At 39.1% G+C, this 16,408-nt stretch overlaps 1 protein-coding gene across 1 annotated transcript in view; it reads left to right on the forward strand.

Annotated features, from left to right (window-relative positions):
- The first annotated feature begins 3,669 nt into the window (after positions 1-3,669).
- KIFBP (kinesin family binding protein) overlaps positions 3,670-16,408 on the forward strand; it is a 20,008-nt gene continuing 7,269 nt past the window's right edge. Inside the window, exons 1-5 of the mRNA XM_081073764.1 lie at positions 3,670-4,191; positions 9,652-9,750; positions 12,196-12,275; positions 12,540-12,723; positions 15,434-15,518. Coding sequence (XP_080929890.1) covers positions 3,766-4,191; positions 9,652-9,750; positions 12,196-12,275; positions 12,540-12,723; positions 15,434-15,518 — 874 coding nt within the window. The 5' untranslated portion in view covers positions 3,670-3,765. The remainder of the gene's footprint in view (positions 4,192-9,651; positions 9,751-12,195; positions 12,276-12,539; positions 12,724-15,433; positions 15,519-16,408) is intronic.

Consider the following 16,408-nt stretch of genomic DNA (forward strand, 5'->3'; position numbering starts at 1 on the left):
GAAGGGGAATAGGACTTTATTGGGGAACAGGACTTTTTTCCAAGTCAAGTTGTTGTCCTTTCAGTCTTAATTGTGGGGGGCGCAGCTCAGCTCCAGGTCCAGTTGCTGTTGCTAGTTGCAGGGGGCGCAGCCCACCATCCCTTGCGGGAGTTGAACAGGCAACCTTGTGGTTGAGAGGACGCGCTCCAACCAACTGCGCCATCTGGGAGCTCAGCGGCAGCTCAGCTCAAGGTGCCGTGTTCAATCTTAGTTGCAGGGGGCACTGCCCACCATCCCTCGCAGAACTCGAGGAATTGAACTGGCAACCTTGTGGTTGAGAGCCCACAGCCTTTGGAGTTAGGAGCATGGAGCTCTAACCTCCTGAACCACCGGGCCGGCCCAAAAGCGATCTTTTTCTTTATTGCATCTTTCCTCCAATAAAAAGTTGATTTTTGTATCTTTATGTGTGACTGGCCTACTCACTGAACTTTTTCTGTGTTCAGTTATTTTACTTTGCCTTTTCAGGAAGACAGTCATATCATTTGTAAATAATTATTCCATTTCCTTCCCAATCATTATATCTCTTATTTTGTTCTGTTCAGTTGCATTTTCTGACACTTTCAGGTCAATATTATATACTAAAGATAATACAGTCACCCTAGTCTTATTAATGCATTGTCCATTAATGATAATGATGTTAAAAACAAAGAAATTAGTGCTCTTACTAATGTGTTGTTTTTACTGGAATGAACGTAATTGATAGACATTTGTTTTGATCTGACCAAACAAGTTCACTCCCTTTAGCCACAACGTGCCTTACACTTTTCTGTCCCTTCTAATTGTTCATGAAATCTCAGATTACTGCATTTTGGTGATCTGTACTCTATACCACTCACTGGACAAATTCCACCGGGACTGCTTTATAACATCTCACAAAGACCTAAGAATGCTACACCCTCAAAATACTGATATAAAAAGAAGGCCAAGAAGGAATGTGCTCCCCAAATAGCAGGCAGAACTCTTCCACCTCAAATTTCCTATTCCGATGTCTTTGTGTTTCTTAGGTGTGTCTGTAAGGATTTTTCAAAAATCTATTTTAGTTTTCACCTGGGTGTTCTCCACCTAGAGGTCAGTACCATGTATTATCGTGGTTTATTTATTGAACTCGTACTACAAGATAGTACAGCATAACTGAAAGTGGACTGTGAAGCAAAACTGCCTACATGTTGTATGTGACCTTTGGTAAATTATTAATCTCTAGATCACAATTCCTAATCTGCAGAATGGGAATAATAATATCTCAGAGGTGTTCTGAGGATTAGATGATTTTGATATATAGACTGTTATCTGGCTCATAGTAATTAGCTACCTTTATTAACCATGTGCCAATTACTTTCCTATTTATGAAGAGATCTATACTGAGCACCTCCTATGATTAGTAGTTGTTTCTTTACCAGTCTCCCTGATTCTTCCCTGTCTCCCCTTCAATTTTCTGAATAATCCTATGTCAGATCTTGTCACTGTTTTCTTCCAAACTATCCAATGCTCCCATCTCACTGATATCCAAAGTCCCTAAAGTGGCCTTAACAAACCTTACATAATTGGGCCCACATCTCTACTCAAGCCAAGCGATGTCCTTGTTTCATGAACATACCAGGCACACTCCTGTGTCAAAGCTAAATGTCAAATGTACTATTCCTCTGTCTGGATATTATACTTCCCCTTAATGTCTTCATGGCTCACTCCTTTACCTTCAAATCTTTACTCAAATGATGTCTTCTCAGAAAGGCCTTTCCTGACCACCCTCCTTATCACCTGTTTGTTTCCATAACATTCATTATCTGGCATTACTATGTAGTTTACTTAATGTATTTAATGTATTTCCCTGTACATGGGCAGAGTTTTTGTCTCTTTTTTTTTTTTTAAACATTTTTTATTGGGGAAGGGGAACAGGACTTTATTGGGGAACAGTGTGTACTTCCAGGCCTTTTTTCCAAGTCAAGTTGTTGTCCTTTCAATCTTAGTTGTGGAGGGTCCTGTTTAGCTTCAAGTTGTTGTCCTTTCAGTCTTAGCTGTGGAGGGTCCTGTTTAGCTTCAAGTTGTTGTCCTTTCAGTCTTAGTTGTGGAGGGCGCAGCTCAGCTCCAGGTCCAGTTGCCATTTTCTAGTTGCAGGGGGCACAGCCACCATCCCTTGCAGGAATCGAACCAGCAAACTTGTGGTTGAGAGCCCACTGGCCCATATGGGAATCGAACCAGCAGCCTTCAGAGTTAGGAACATGGAGCTCCAACCGCCTGAGCCACCGGGCCGGCCCAGAGTTTTTGTCTCTTAACTGTTGAATTTCCAGAGCCCAGCACACTGCCTGGCAAATTAACAGACACTTAATATTTATCGAATGAGTGAATGAGTCATACAAAGTTGTGGAAAATGCACTGGTAGGAAGCCAAACTGGCAGCAAGAGTACCTATTAAAAGTAATGCAGATGATGGTGGTCTAAACCACTGGAGATCAAAAGTAGAACGATAAAGAGCTATTTAGAAGGGGCACCAGACAGCAGTTGGGTTTTACATTTAAGGATGAGAGAAGAAAGCAAGATACCACTCTCAGGTTAGAATATAGTGGTGCCATTCACTGAGATGCAGAACAAATGTGGAGTGGGAGGGAGTGGGCATGTGAAGAGGGAGATAATGAGTTCCCATTTGAGCATCCTGATATACAGGAGTCAGTGGAACATTCAGGTGTGGTTGTTCGTTAGGAGATCGATATCACAGTCTGGAGCTCCAGAAAGCCATTTGGCCTGGAGACCAAGTTTTGGAAGTGAGCAGCACGTGTAACAGAAGCCCTAGAAATGTACATCTCTCTGGGACAAAAATTAGGAAGTAATCCTGAAGAACAGTAACATTTTTAAGGGACACTTAATTTCATTTATTCCTTAGATTAATTCTATGGAGGTAATATATTATCACTTAGGTTTTAGTAAGACACCTGAAGCTTAGAAAAGTTGACTTGTCAATTAGATCTGAGATTCAAACTGTCTATGAGTTTCCAAAATCAGTGCTCCTTTGTATGTCTCAACGCATTTTATATAGTTAGTGCTTACTAGTTAAAACCTCTGCCACCCCTCATCCCCATCCCCCGCGCATTTGACTTGCGAAGGTAAGTAATGGAAAAAGTCATGCATGAGGTGGCTTGTCACACTTCTGGGATATAACTTCTGTTATTTTGGGAAGTTGTACACATCCCTACAACCTGTATTCCAGTGTTGAGGTGAAAATATTTATTGGTCACTGAGTGCTTCTTACATTCATAGGTTTCACTTAACAGGCTATATATTAATAAAGGGATCCTTGTTACATTTTTATCCAGTGATGGGCTGAGTTACGCACTAATGTCAAAAAGCTTCTGCTTTTAAGCTTATATCAATTAAACGAGAGTAGTTAGTAAATATGTTTGTAAACAATATTGCCATGTTGTCTTAAAGTCAGCCAATATTTTTATATAATGTCACCGGGTCAAGCGAGAGATGAATTCAGCAGTGCAAAGGGCTGGGCTAAGATGGGGGCCACCCTCCTTGGCAGCTTCGTTTCCATGACAACAGTTGCCACGGTAATCACTATGCCTTCCCATTGGTCACTGCCGAGCACACTGCGATTCCCTTGGCGTACTTCATTGGTTACCGTTCCGCGGTGCTCGGGCTTGTCGGGGCCGTAAGTGAAGTGTCGCAAAGCCGAAGGAAGGCGGGAGTCCCGATTGCAAACCGTGAGAAAACCTGAGTTGCAGAGGCCACTATGGCGAATGCTGCGTGGGCCGAAATTCGTGAGAAATTCCAGGCCGCGCTGGCCCTTTCGAGGATAGAACTGCATAAAAACCCCGAGAAGGAACCGTACAAGTGCAAATACGGCGCTCGAGTGCTGCTGGAAGAGGTCAAGGCGCTACTCGGCCCCGCGCCGGAGGACGAGGAGGAGCGGCCTCAGGCGGACGACGGCCTGGGCGCCGGGGACCACGCCCTGGGGCTGCCGGCTGAAGCGGTGGAGGTGGAGGGGCCCGTCGCCCAGGCGGCAGTGAGGCTGGCGGTAATTGAGTTCTACCTCGGGATGAATCACATCGACACCGAGGAGCTGTCGGCGGGGGAGGAGCATCTGGTGAAATGCCTGAGGCTGCTGCGCAAGTACCGGCTGTCGCCGGACTGCGTGTCTCTCTACATCCTGGCGCAGGTGAGAAGGAGCCTGGCCCGCGGCGGTGGGCCGGACGCGCGGGGAAGCAGGGACCGCACCTCGCAGGCCAGGGGCACAGGCAGGTGGCGCACGGCACGGTTTTCCCCACGTTTTTGAAGCCCGGGGATAAGCGGCTTCCAAGCTCCCTCTCCACCCTCGTCGCTCACTTCAACATCACTTGCGGCTTCTCCCTCCTACAATCGTAAATGCCCTCTCCGCCTCTTCTTCCCCCGTTCAGATCCTGTTCATTCCGTTATGAAAAAATCCAGAGTGACGTTAGTCTTGATTTAAGATCTCAAGGAAATTACAAAGAATGACTGGCGCACAGTCTTACCTTCAACCTCCTGATACTCATGTAGAGGTCTGATGCAATTCCCGCTGAAATCACAGTACGTTTTTTTCTTAGAACTTGACAAAATGAACATGTGTATCTGGATAAAGAAAAGTGAATATACAAATGAAAAGTAATATACTAAGACTAGGTACTAAAACAGTATCGCAGTCGTAATTTGTGCTGGTCTGTTTCTGAACTCGACTGTTCAGTTGATCTGTTTATTCCAGTGGCATCACCACACCATAGTATTTTATTACATTTTAATTTGGCTATACAGGATGAGAAATTTGACCTCACTAATAATAAAGCAAACTAAAAGAATGAAATTGAAAAATTGCATCAGATTGGCAGATTATTAAAGATATTGATTGCATTAATGAGTTAATTGGAGAGACTGAGGAAATAGATGGTATCCGTTTACATTATTGCTAGTGGAAATACAAATTCATAGAACTTTTCTGGAGATCAGTGGGTATCAGATCTCTTGAGTCAAGAGTTTTACCTAAAAATTCCACATCAATATGCTAAAAAAATTTTGGGACAGGTATGCAAAGGCATATTAACGTGGATGTTCATCAAAGCATTGTTAATTTAAAAAGAATAAAATAAATATCAGTATATAAATTGATAACTATATACCATGCTGTAAGTATATACTATGCTAGAGAAGAGTATGCAGCCATTAAAAATAGATTTATATTTATTAATCAAAAATACCAATATTAAGAGGGAGAGGGACAACTGTAAGGCGTGTTTGGAATTATCTAGAATGATTCCGTTTTGGTAAAAGACTGTGTGTGTGTGCAGGAAAAAGTTTGAAAGTATCAGTTTGTGGGAATTTATATTTTGACTGGTTTGTCTGAGTCTGGTGTCTCCTTCCTGGGAAACTATAGATATACAGAACCTGGACCCACGTGAGATTATCAAAAGAGACTTTCCCCTTCTGTCTGCACCAGGTTATCGGACTTTAGGAGTGATTTTCCTTCTGACTTTTGTGAAATTTAACTACTTCACTTTAGTAAAATTCCCTAACAAATTAGTAGGTTAGTTTCCCCACTGCCACGGTACATATGTATAAGGAGTACTTTTTGTGTGTGTTTGTAGCTTTATTGAGGTACATAAATAAATTGCACATATCTACAGTGTACAATTTGATGAATTTTGACATATATGTAATACCCATGAAACAATCACTGCAACCAAGGTAATGAATATATTCATCACCACTAAAAGTTTTCTCGTACTCCTTTATGATCCCTTCCTCCCTCCTTTATTCTCTCTTTCTCTTCTCGCCCTCCTCTCCCACATTTTCATAATGAAGTGTATATTCTTCTTTTGGTCTGACTTCTTTCCCTCAGCATCATTTCTTTATTGACTATATTCCCTAAATTGTAGTTTACAGCCCTGTGACTATTTTGTAACTGCCAATTTTTACTTTGTAATCCCTTCACCTTTTTCACCCCGTCCCCCAACCCTCCTCCCACCCAGCAACCATCAGTTTGTCCTCTATGTCTGTGAGCTCATTTCTGTTTTGTTTGTTGGTTTGTTTTGTTTTTTAGATTCCACATATAAGTGAAATCATACGGTGTTTTTCTTTCTCTGATTTTTAAAAAAGATCTTTATTGAAATATAACTAATATAAAGTATTGTATTAGTTTCAGGCCTACACCATAGTTATTCAATGTTTATATAGCTAAAGAAGTGATCACCATGATAAGTCCAGCAACCACCGGACACCGTACCACACTATCACAATGTTATTGCTATGTTCTCCATGCTGTACATTACATATCCATGATTTACTTTATACTTGGAAATTTGAACCTCTTATTCCCCTTCACCTTCCCCCTCTTGTTAAATTTGTCAATTACAGTTAACATTCATTATTATTTTTATATTAATTTCAGTTATACAGCATAGTGGTTAGACTTTTATATAATTTAAAAAGTGATCCCCCTGACTAGTACCCACCTAGCACTATACATAGTTATTACCGTATTATTGATTATGTTCCCTGTGCTTTACTTTACATCCCCATGACTACTTGCATAACAACCAATTTGTACTTCTTAATCCCTTCCCCCTTTTCACGCATCCTCTCAACCCCCTCCCATCTGGCAACCATCAAAATGTTTTCTGTATCTATGAGTTTATGTCTGTTTGTTAATTTTTTTCTTAGATTCCATATATAAGTGAAATCACATTGTATCTGTCTTTCTCTGTCTTACACTCCACTCAGCACAGTACCCTCCAGATCCATCCATGCCGCCGCAGATGGCAAGAACCGTTTCCTTCCACAGCCAAGCAATATTCCATTGTACATAGTACCACCTCTTTTATCCATTTATCCATGGATGGACACCCGGGCTCCCTTTACATCATGGCCATTGTAAACACTGCTGCAGTGAACATATGGATGCACACGTCCCTTGAAGTAGCATTTTGGGTTTCTTCGGATAAATACACGGAGTGGGATTACTGGATCCTTCTTTGTCTCTTGTTATAGCCTTTGTTTTAAAGTCTGTTTTGTTTGGTGTAAGTATTGCTACTCCAGATTTTGTTTGTTTGTTTCCATTTTCATGAAATATCTTTTTCCCATTCCTTTACTTGCAGTGTGTATGTCTTTCAATCTGAAGTGAGTTTCTTGTAGGCAGCATATGTAAGGATCTTATTTGCTTATCCATTCAGCCACCCTCTCTTTTTTTTTTTTTTTAAAGATTTTATTGGGGAAGGGGAACAGGACTTTATTGGGGAACAGTGTGTACTTCCAGGCCTTTTTTCCAAGTCAAGTTGTTGTCCTTTCAATCTTAGTTGTGGAGGGCGCAGCTCAGCTCGAGGGCCAGTTGCCATTGCTAGTTGCAGGGGGTACAGCCCACCATCCCTTCCGAGACTCGAGGAATTGAACTGGCAACCCGGTGGTTGAGAGCCCACTGGCCCATACGGGAATCGAACTGGTAGCCTTTGGAGTCAGGAGCATGGAGCTCTAACCACCAAAGCTACCGGGCTGGCCCAGCCACCCTATCTTTTGATTAGTTCATTTAATCCACTTACATTGAAAGTAATTGTTAATAGACATATAGTCATTCCCATTTTATCATTCAGCAATCTTTTTATTCAATGATCTATTCAATGATTTTTTGTTTGTTTTTCCATATAGAAGTACTTCTAAGATTCCTTGTAATACTGGTTTGGTGGTGATGAACTCTTTCAGCTTTTTTGTGTCTGGCAAGCTCTTTATGTGTCCTTCAATTCTAAATGATAGCTTTGCTGGGTAGAGTAATCTTGGTTGTCAGTCCTTGCTTTTCATCACTTTGAATATTTTGTGTCAATCCCTTCTGGCCTGCAAAGTTTCTGTTAAGAAATCAGCTGATAGTCTTATGGGTGTTCCTATGTAGGTAACTAACTGCTTTTATCTTGCTGCTTCTAAGTATCTGTCTTTGTCTTTAACCTTTGGCATTTTAATTTATGATATGTCTTGGTGTGGGCCTCTTTAGATTCATCTTGTTTGGGACTGCACTTCGTGGGCTTGTATATCGATTTCCTTCGCCAGGTTAGGGAAGTTTTCTGTCATTATTTCTTCAAATAGGTTTTCAATGCCTTGCTGTCTCTTCTCTTGGTACTCGAATGATGGGAATGTTGTTATGCTTGATGTCCCAGAAGTCTCTTAAACTGCCCTCATTTTTTAAAAAATAAATTTTATTGGGGAATATTGGGGAACAATATCTCCAGGGCCCATCAGCTCCAAGTCATTGTCCTTCAATCTTGTTGTGGAGGGCGCAGCTCAGCTCCAAGTCCAGTCGCTGTTTTCAATCTTTAGTTGCAGGGGGCACAGCCTCAGAAGTGTCCGTGTGCCTGAAGTACTATCTCCCCAGGGAGGGGAGGCTGTCTTACCCCGTTGTCCAAAGGGGAGCTCGGCATCCAGTCTTGAGTTCTGACCATCTAAACAGGCCTGATTTGCTCTGTACTACACAGCCTGATAAAGAGTCATGTGGCAGGGGACAAACTGGCTTCATTTTTTAAATGTTATTTAGGATATAACCCCAAATCTAATTTCTCATCATCTTCGTGGTAGCAGAAGGAAGTTGGTGCTATAGAAATCAAAATGAAGTACAATACAATACAAAGAAAGACACTACAAATGAATTTGCAGTTGACTGGGTATAATTATAAAGCTGTATAAGTTTAAGAACTCAGGAAACTATAAACATGTTTTACTGTTTGAAATGGGAAACATTACAAATCTTACTTAACTGATAAGTAAAAGCATATAACATCTTCAGAATTTTCATATCATATAATTTGAATTTGAGAGCTCATCTCCCTTTCCTCAGGCTTGAACGAAAAAATAACTGTTGAGAATGTTTTCTTTTTAAGAGATCTCTGGAGGAGATTGGAGATATTTTGGAAGCATTATATGTTTCTGGCTTCTCTTTGTCTCTCTATGTGTTAGTTTATCTATTGCTATGTAAAATTTTACCTCCAAATTTAGTACCTTGAAAAAACAAACTTATTATATCAGGAATCTAGTCAAATTATACTGGTTGCCTCTGGCTCAAGGTCTCTCATTGGACAGATTGTTTGGCCTGCGGGGGCTGCACTCGAAGGCTCAGCGTGGGGAGGAACCGCTTCCAATCTCACTCACGTGGTTATCTGCAGGATTCAGTTCCTTATGGGCTGTTTGATCTGAAGGCCTCAGTTCTTTGCTGGCTGTCGACCTCCCTCAGTTTCTTACCAGATGACTCTATCCATTGGGTGTCTTACAGCATGGCAATTAGATTCCCTCAGGGAGAACAAGCAACAGGGAGCACCCAAAATGGAACCACAGTGTTCTGTAACCTAATCTTGGAAGAGACCTTCTGTCACTTTTGCCATCTTCTGTTTGTTAGAAGCAAGTCACTAAATCCAGCCCATGTAGGGGGAAGAGTTTGTACAAGGGCGTGAATACCAGGAGGCAGGGATTGTTAGGGATTCATCTTAGCAGCTACCTACCATGACATAAGGATGGTCTTATTATGAATAATTAATTCACTGTTCATGAGACAGGTAAATATTGACTTTAAAACCATGAGTTATTTTAATTGGAAGATTTATATCATCATTATTTATTTCTCTTCTTTATTTTCCAGAATAATCTGGGTATCTTGTGGTCTGAAAGAGAAGAAATCGAAACTGCACAGGCTTACCTAGAATCATCAGAAGCACTATATAATCAGTATATGAAAGAGGTATGTTGCATGTCAGATAAATTTTAAGATTTGACTGAAACTAGTCAAGCATTGATGTTAAGAATTCCTCAGTCATACTACTAGTCTATGGCTCTTCAGTATACTTACGGACCTCTCTCTAGAGCTGTCTAGGTGGTCACCTAAAAGTTGAAATTATACAATACTTGCAGGCACTGTTTTAAATTTTAACTTAATCCTCGTGACAATTTATGAGGTAGGTAGCTTTATTATTCTCATTTTAGAGATGAGGAAACAGAAGCACAGAGATACAAGTGACTTGCCTAAGGCCACACTAGTAAGAGGTGAAGCTGGAATTCCAACCCACACGATCTGACTCTGGAAAGCATACTTTTAACCACTATGCTGCCTGTTGGACTTAGTCTAAAACACAAGTGCGAAGTGCTGTAAGAACTATGTAGTGTAGAGAGGACTCCCATATTTATACCAAAATGACGACAGCAGATGGAAGGAACACGCTGTAAGCAGAGTGCATAGGCTGAGCGTTCCTGCTAGCTTTGTCAGTTGAATTCACTAGATACGTATTGTTTTTACTATGTGTGAGGTACTGTGCAAAATGCTGTGGAATCAAATATGAATAAAAATATGGTTCCTACCCATCACATGCTTCCCCTGGAGGATAAAAATTGGAGCAAATCAAAAATGTTAATCACACCTACAAGGAATTTTAGAATGTACATTTAGAATATGTATTTATAGGCCCTTAACACTTTTTTCTGAGTAATATATCCCCAAGTGGGAGAACTTTAAAAGTCATGGCTCGTGTACCTTGGTGTTACAACTTTTCTCCTAAAGTACTAAGAGGAACAGAGCACCACGAAGCCAAATTGAGATATTAGTGTCCTTTTATGATTTTAGGATCACACTCTTATACCTGAAATTGTTATTTAAAATGTGAAGTTACCAGACACCTATTTTGTTAAAAACTAGTATTAATAAGGAAACATAAAACACATAGCAAAACTCTGTGTACTTAATTATACCTCTATAATTATACCTCTGTTTTAGGTAAGAGACTGATTTAACTATTAGTGTTACACATGAAGTGTGATAGCTGTAACAGTGAAGCATGTATATAAAAGAATACATTGATTAATTGCCCTCATCAAGACAGGGGTAAGCATACTAAACAGCCCCGGAAATTGTTAAGGCTGTCTCTGAAGAATTATCTATTGTGTTTGCCTTGGGTCCTGCTTCCTGTGGTAGTTATTTTTACTTTTTGTGAATTCTGGGAGACCAAGTCATGATGCTTTCTGTTTGCATCCAGAATGTAAGATCACTTTTTTTTTTAATTTAATAAAAGCATTGTTGCTATTTGGAGTTTGGGGAATCCAGATTAAAGCAAGGGTGGGCTTGTAGATGGGACTGTCCTCATAGAAGTAGAATGAGGCAGAGGTTAAGTACTGTTCTTTTGGAAGATTTGAGACGGGATTAGAAGTGATTTACACGTTAACTCATTGAATCTTCATAGCATCCTTGTGAGGTAGATACTACTATTATCCTTATTTTACAGATGAGGAAACAGAAGAACAAGAGATGGGTGACTTGCCCAAGGCAATAAACAGTGGACTCACTGGTTTTAATGTGCCTGTATTGAAGGGGGGTAATACATATACTTTTCTTGTTCCCTTATTCTAAAAAAATATTAGAATAAGTATTAAAAATTTTGATTTGATTTTCATTAGCACTCAATTTAGAACAATATTATTCTAAGGATGTATACATTTTTCCTATTAGTCATGCTTACGTAGGTTTTTAAGTGAACTTTTTTACCTGACAAAATTAAGACTTAAAATTCTTAAAAATTATATCTCTAAAAGAAAACTGGTGTTTTTTTTTTTTTTGGTTTGTTTTAATTGGAGAAGGAGAACAGGACTTTACTGGGGAACAGTGTGTACTTCCAGGACTTTTTTCCAAGTCATTTCCATGTCCTTTCAATGTTAGTTATGGAGGGTGCCGTTCAGCTTCAAGTTGTTGTCCTTTCAATCTTAGTTGTGGAGGGCGCAGCTCAGCTCCAGGTCCAGTTGCCGTTGGCGGGACTCGAGGAATTGAACTGGCAACCTTGTGGTTGAGAGCCCACTGGCCCATGTGGGAATCGAACCGGCAGCCTTCAGAGTTAGGAGCACGGAGCTCTAACCGCCTGAGCCACTGGGCTGGCCCCATAACTGGCTTTTGTTTTTTTAAAGTGTATTTGAAGTTCACCCGCAACAGCAGTCAGAATTTTGTCCAGCATGAGTTTATAGGCATTCTTCTTTTATTTGTTTGACTCTTTCAGATTTTAAGAAAATAACTTCTTGGTTCACATGAAAGTCGACTAGTAAAAAATGAAGTATATTGAGCTTTTAAAATTTGATTTCCCCAGTTCTTCCAGAGGAGGGCGCTTGGTGTTTACAGTAAAATTTTAGTTTTGTTTTCCTTTAATTGTAGATTGGGAGTCCTCCCCTTGATTCTACTGAGCATTTTCTTCCTGAAGAAGAGAAACTTACGGAACAAGAGAGATCCAAAAGGTGAGGAGGTATAGAAATGAGTCCTCACACGTATTTCCACGTAGTGTAGATGATTGTTCAAGGTAGTCATAAAGGTTATAGAATATGGATTCTGATGTGGATTTAAGCTTTATTTGTTCCAATCTGAAACACAGTTTCCCTATCTGTCAAATAGATACACTAGCCATGCCCAATTCAAAGGATTGGTGGGAGGATCAAGATAAATGTATATGAAAGTTCCTTATCAATTGTAAATCGTTAGGCAAATGTTGTTTTTCTTCATAGATTTGAGAAGGTTTATACTCATAACCTGTATTACCTGGCTCAAGTCTACCAGCATATGGAAATGTTCGAGAAGGCTGCTCATTACTGCCACAGTACCCTAAAACGCCAGCTTGAGCACAATGCCTACCATCCGATAGAGTGGGCTATTAATGCTGCTACCTTGTCACAATTTTACATCAATAAGGTAAGCTTCTCGAAGTAGTTATCTAACAAAGTCACTAATTAGTGTGTCTAAAAGCAAAACCAAGAGTACCTTGAAAATGTTACCTTTTAAAAATAGGCAGCTTGTATTTTATGATGTAAACTAGACAGAAAAACGCAGAGCAATATACCAGTGTCCTAAAATTCTGTAGCTTTTGTTGCATTAATCCTTTGAATCTTAAAATACTGAGTTTTATCATTGCCTTACATGTTGCTAGCCCCTAAAATTGCATGTTACCAAGACCAATTTTTTTTTGATAGAAGCACGCTACCTCAATTCATTTTAGTGCGATATTACCTTAAATTGCAGATTTTATCTTATAGATAAAACTTTAACTTTAGGCAATGCTAATCTGGTAACTATGAGAATTTGTCTGAGGAAGTTGACTGTTAAATGTGGGCTTTGATAAAATCATGTGATGCATTTCAGTTAGTCTTAGAATTAACTCCTCGATAATAATTTTTCTGCGTTGCAAGTATCTCTGCTCAGTTCCAGAGTTTCAGGTCTTTATGATATACTTCTTCTGGAGTATCATACAGGGACAAATTTGAACTTTTCAATTGTTTATCAGAATTATTCAGAATCATATTGGTGTATTAATTGATTTACTTAATACTTGAGTCCTTAAGAGTTTTTAATGCTAAAACACTTTCAAACTACTTTTCCCAGCTAAATTTTCTGTTAATCCTCAATCAGATATCTCAGCAATAGAAATTACTTTTATTTGTACTTGGTTCACAAGCCTCTGTAAACCTTTGGTAATTCGTTGCTTATCAGAGTTCCTTCTTAGATCTCTCTAGTTACCTGCTGCTGTATCCTTACTAGGCCTTTATCCTTTCTAAGGTTTTTGTTAGTGCTGGTTGTATAAATGCACCCTGTTTAAAGTGTTATCCCACAGAATTTCATTCAGAAAAGCTATTAGCAGGAGAGAAAAGGCTGTAGTGACTACAGCATTGCTTCTAGGACTTTGGTCTAAGATCAAGCGTGTAAGTAATGCTACTGCATGTATCAGCATTCAGTTAAATCCAACTCTCATGAATCCATTTTATTGTGGTCATCATGAACAAGTGTTACTTGGTGCCTCTGTGGCACCTTTTTTATATCTTCTAGAGGCCCCTTATTTTGTTCAGCAGCTGTGAAATTACATGTTCACTGTGATTTTGGTTAACAATTAATTAAAACAACATGGATATTAATAGTACTAAGATATCTAAACATTTATTTAAAGTGCAATTAAAAATTTAAAGTTGTTAAGCATTGCTTATGTGGAGCATGCAGTAATTTTCATGAGTATCTCCCCTATCCTGTCCTTCTATTTTTTTTTTTACCAAGATGTTTTATATGTTTTTGTTACAGTTAAGTTGTGTTGTAAAAGGAAAAATCTAAACCATGTTTTTTTAAGAAAGCAATTGTCATTTACATCACCTTCATCTTCATCTGATTCCAGTGATGAGGTTTTGCTACTTGCCGAGTCCCTACTTGGCAGGTTCTAAAATCCCACATTTACCAGCCACGTAGAGGGCACAAGGCACTCACTGTTCTAGTAGTGGCTGCTCACAGGGAGCCAATCTGAAAAAAAGCTGAAATGATAATGATGGGTAAGGGACTGTAGAGGGACAAAGATGCTTTATATAAACTTTAACTTTCTTTTAGTTTTTGAGGTTTAACACTAACATTTTGATCTATAGATATTGCTGGGCTAATATTACACGTGGTCCCCAGCTGTAATGCATCTTTTGGAGCAAAAGTTAATATAAGACCCGGTATTATATTACATTACATTACACTACCCTACACTCAGTCTTATATTACAGTAAAATAAGACCGGGTAATATATTTATTTTTACTCTAAAAGACGCATTAGAGCTGATTGTCCGGCTATGTCTTATTTTCTGGGAAACACAGTATGAAGTAGACATTATATTTCATGAGGGTGGTGCCCAACTAAAAGCTGGACTTGAACTTTGTAGTTCTGCTGGGTGGTCCTATGACTTACATGATACATGCAAATTGTTTATATTAACAAGATCTTCTTCAAGAGTTTGAGAAGTTCACCATGCCCAGATTTTGAATTATGATGTCTTCAAGGGTGTTGGTAAAGCAATTCCATGCAGTTTATCTGTGGAAATCTGTTGACTTCAAAATTTGGTGGGAAGATTCGTTATAAATTCCAAAGATTTTTAGAAGACAGGAATCTCTTCGTATCAAAATGTATTCTTTTTGCCTTTGAATGGTAGGATATAAAAAAGTTCTCGAAACCTAAAAAAAAAATTAAACCTTTCAGTCCTCTGATAGAATATAAATGGTCTAAGAATGTATTATGCCTGGAACTTCAGCTATTTGGACGGAACCTAAAAACTGTCTGAGGCACTTTGAGTCTATGATGATAGTTACTGTTGTCTACTTACTGGTGACCCGAGGAGAGAGCGGACTTTCCATCAGCAACTGTCTTTCACCCAGGTTGAATTATTAAGAGTTTGGGGCCATTGTACTTGTTTGAAGTAGCTTTTTAACTAGATAATACTATATCATGTCTTATATATCTTCTCAATGTTCAGCAACTATAAAGGGTCCCCTTGGTTGTTTTTATCTGATTTTATAGTTTTTCCCATATCTAAAGACTTTATGCAAGTATCAGTTACAAATAAGGATGTAGGACAATTACATTTACTCTTGTTTATTTCCTTAACAGCTATGCTTTATGGAGGCCAGGCACTGTTTATCAGCTGCTAATGTCATTTTTGGTCAAACCGGAAAGATCCCAGCCACAGATGACAGTAAGTTTATATGTGCATGTTTTATTATATATAGCTGTTTAAAAACTTTATTTTGAAATATCTTTAAACTTTATGAAATTCAAAAATAGAACAAAAAACTACCATATACCCATCTAAATTCACCAAGTTTTAATATTTGCCTTATTTGCAATCACATTTTATTTTGCTTTCTGAACCATTTGAGAGAAGATTGCAGGCATTTGGCTGCTTTACTCTTTAATACTTTGGTGCATATTTCCTCAAAATAAGAACGGTTTCTTGTATAATCATAGAACAGGAAATGTAACACTGATGTAATTCTTTTATCTATAATGCTTGTTTGTGTTTCAGTAATTGTCCTTTGTAGCAGTTCTTTTCTAGTACCAGACTATCCAGTTCAAGATTGCATATTGCATTTAGTTGTCATACCTCTTTAGTCTTCTTTAATCTGGAATGTTCCTCAACCTCTTTCTCTTTTATCACAGGCATTTAAAAAAAATACAGGTCAGTCATCTCATAGAATTTTCATCAATTGGTGTTTTGATGTTTTCTTACACCAAGATTCAGACCCTTATCTGGGGTATACGTTCTAAGACCCTCAGTGGATGCCTGAAATGACAGATAGTACCGAACCCTATATATACTGTGTATTTTCCTATACATACATATCTGTGATAAAGCTTAAGCTACTCTTGTGCCTTGGGGCCATTATTAAGTAAAATAAGGGTTACTGAACACAAAAGCACTGTGAGACCACAGCAGTCGATCTGATAACTGATACGGCTACTAAGTGACTAACAGCAGGGAGCATATACACAGTGTGGATACACTGGACAAAGGGATAGAGCAGGACAACGTGAGATTTTATCACACTACTCAGAATGGCATGCACTTTAAAACTTATGAATTGT

This window comes from Rhinolophus hipposideros (assembly GCF_964194185.1).
Source record: "Rhinolophus hipposideros genome assembly, chromosome: 15".
NCBI lineage: Eukaryota > Metazoa > Chordata > Mammalia > Chiroptera > Rhinolophidae > Rhinolophus > Rhinolophus hipposideros.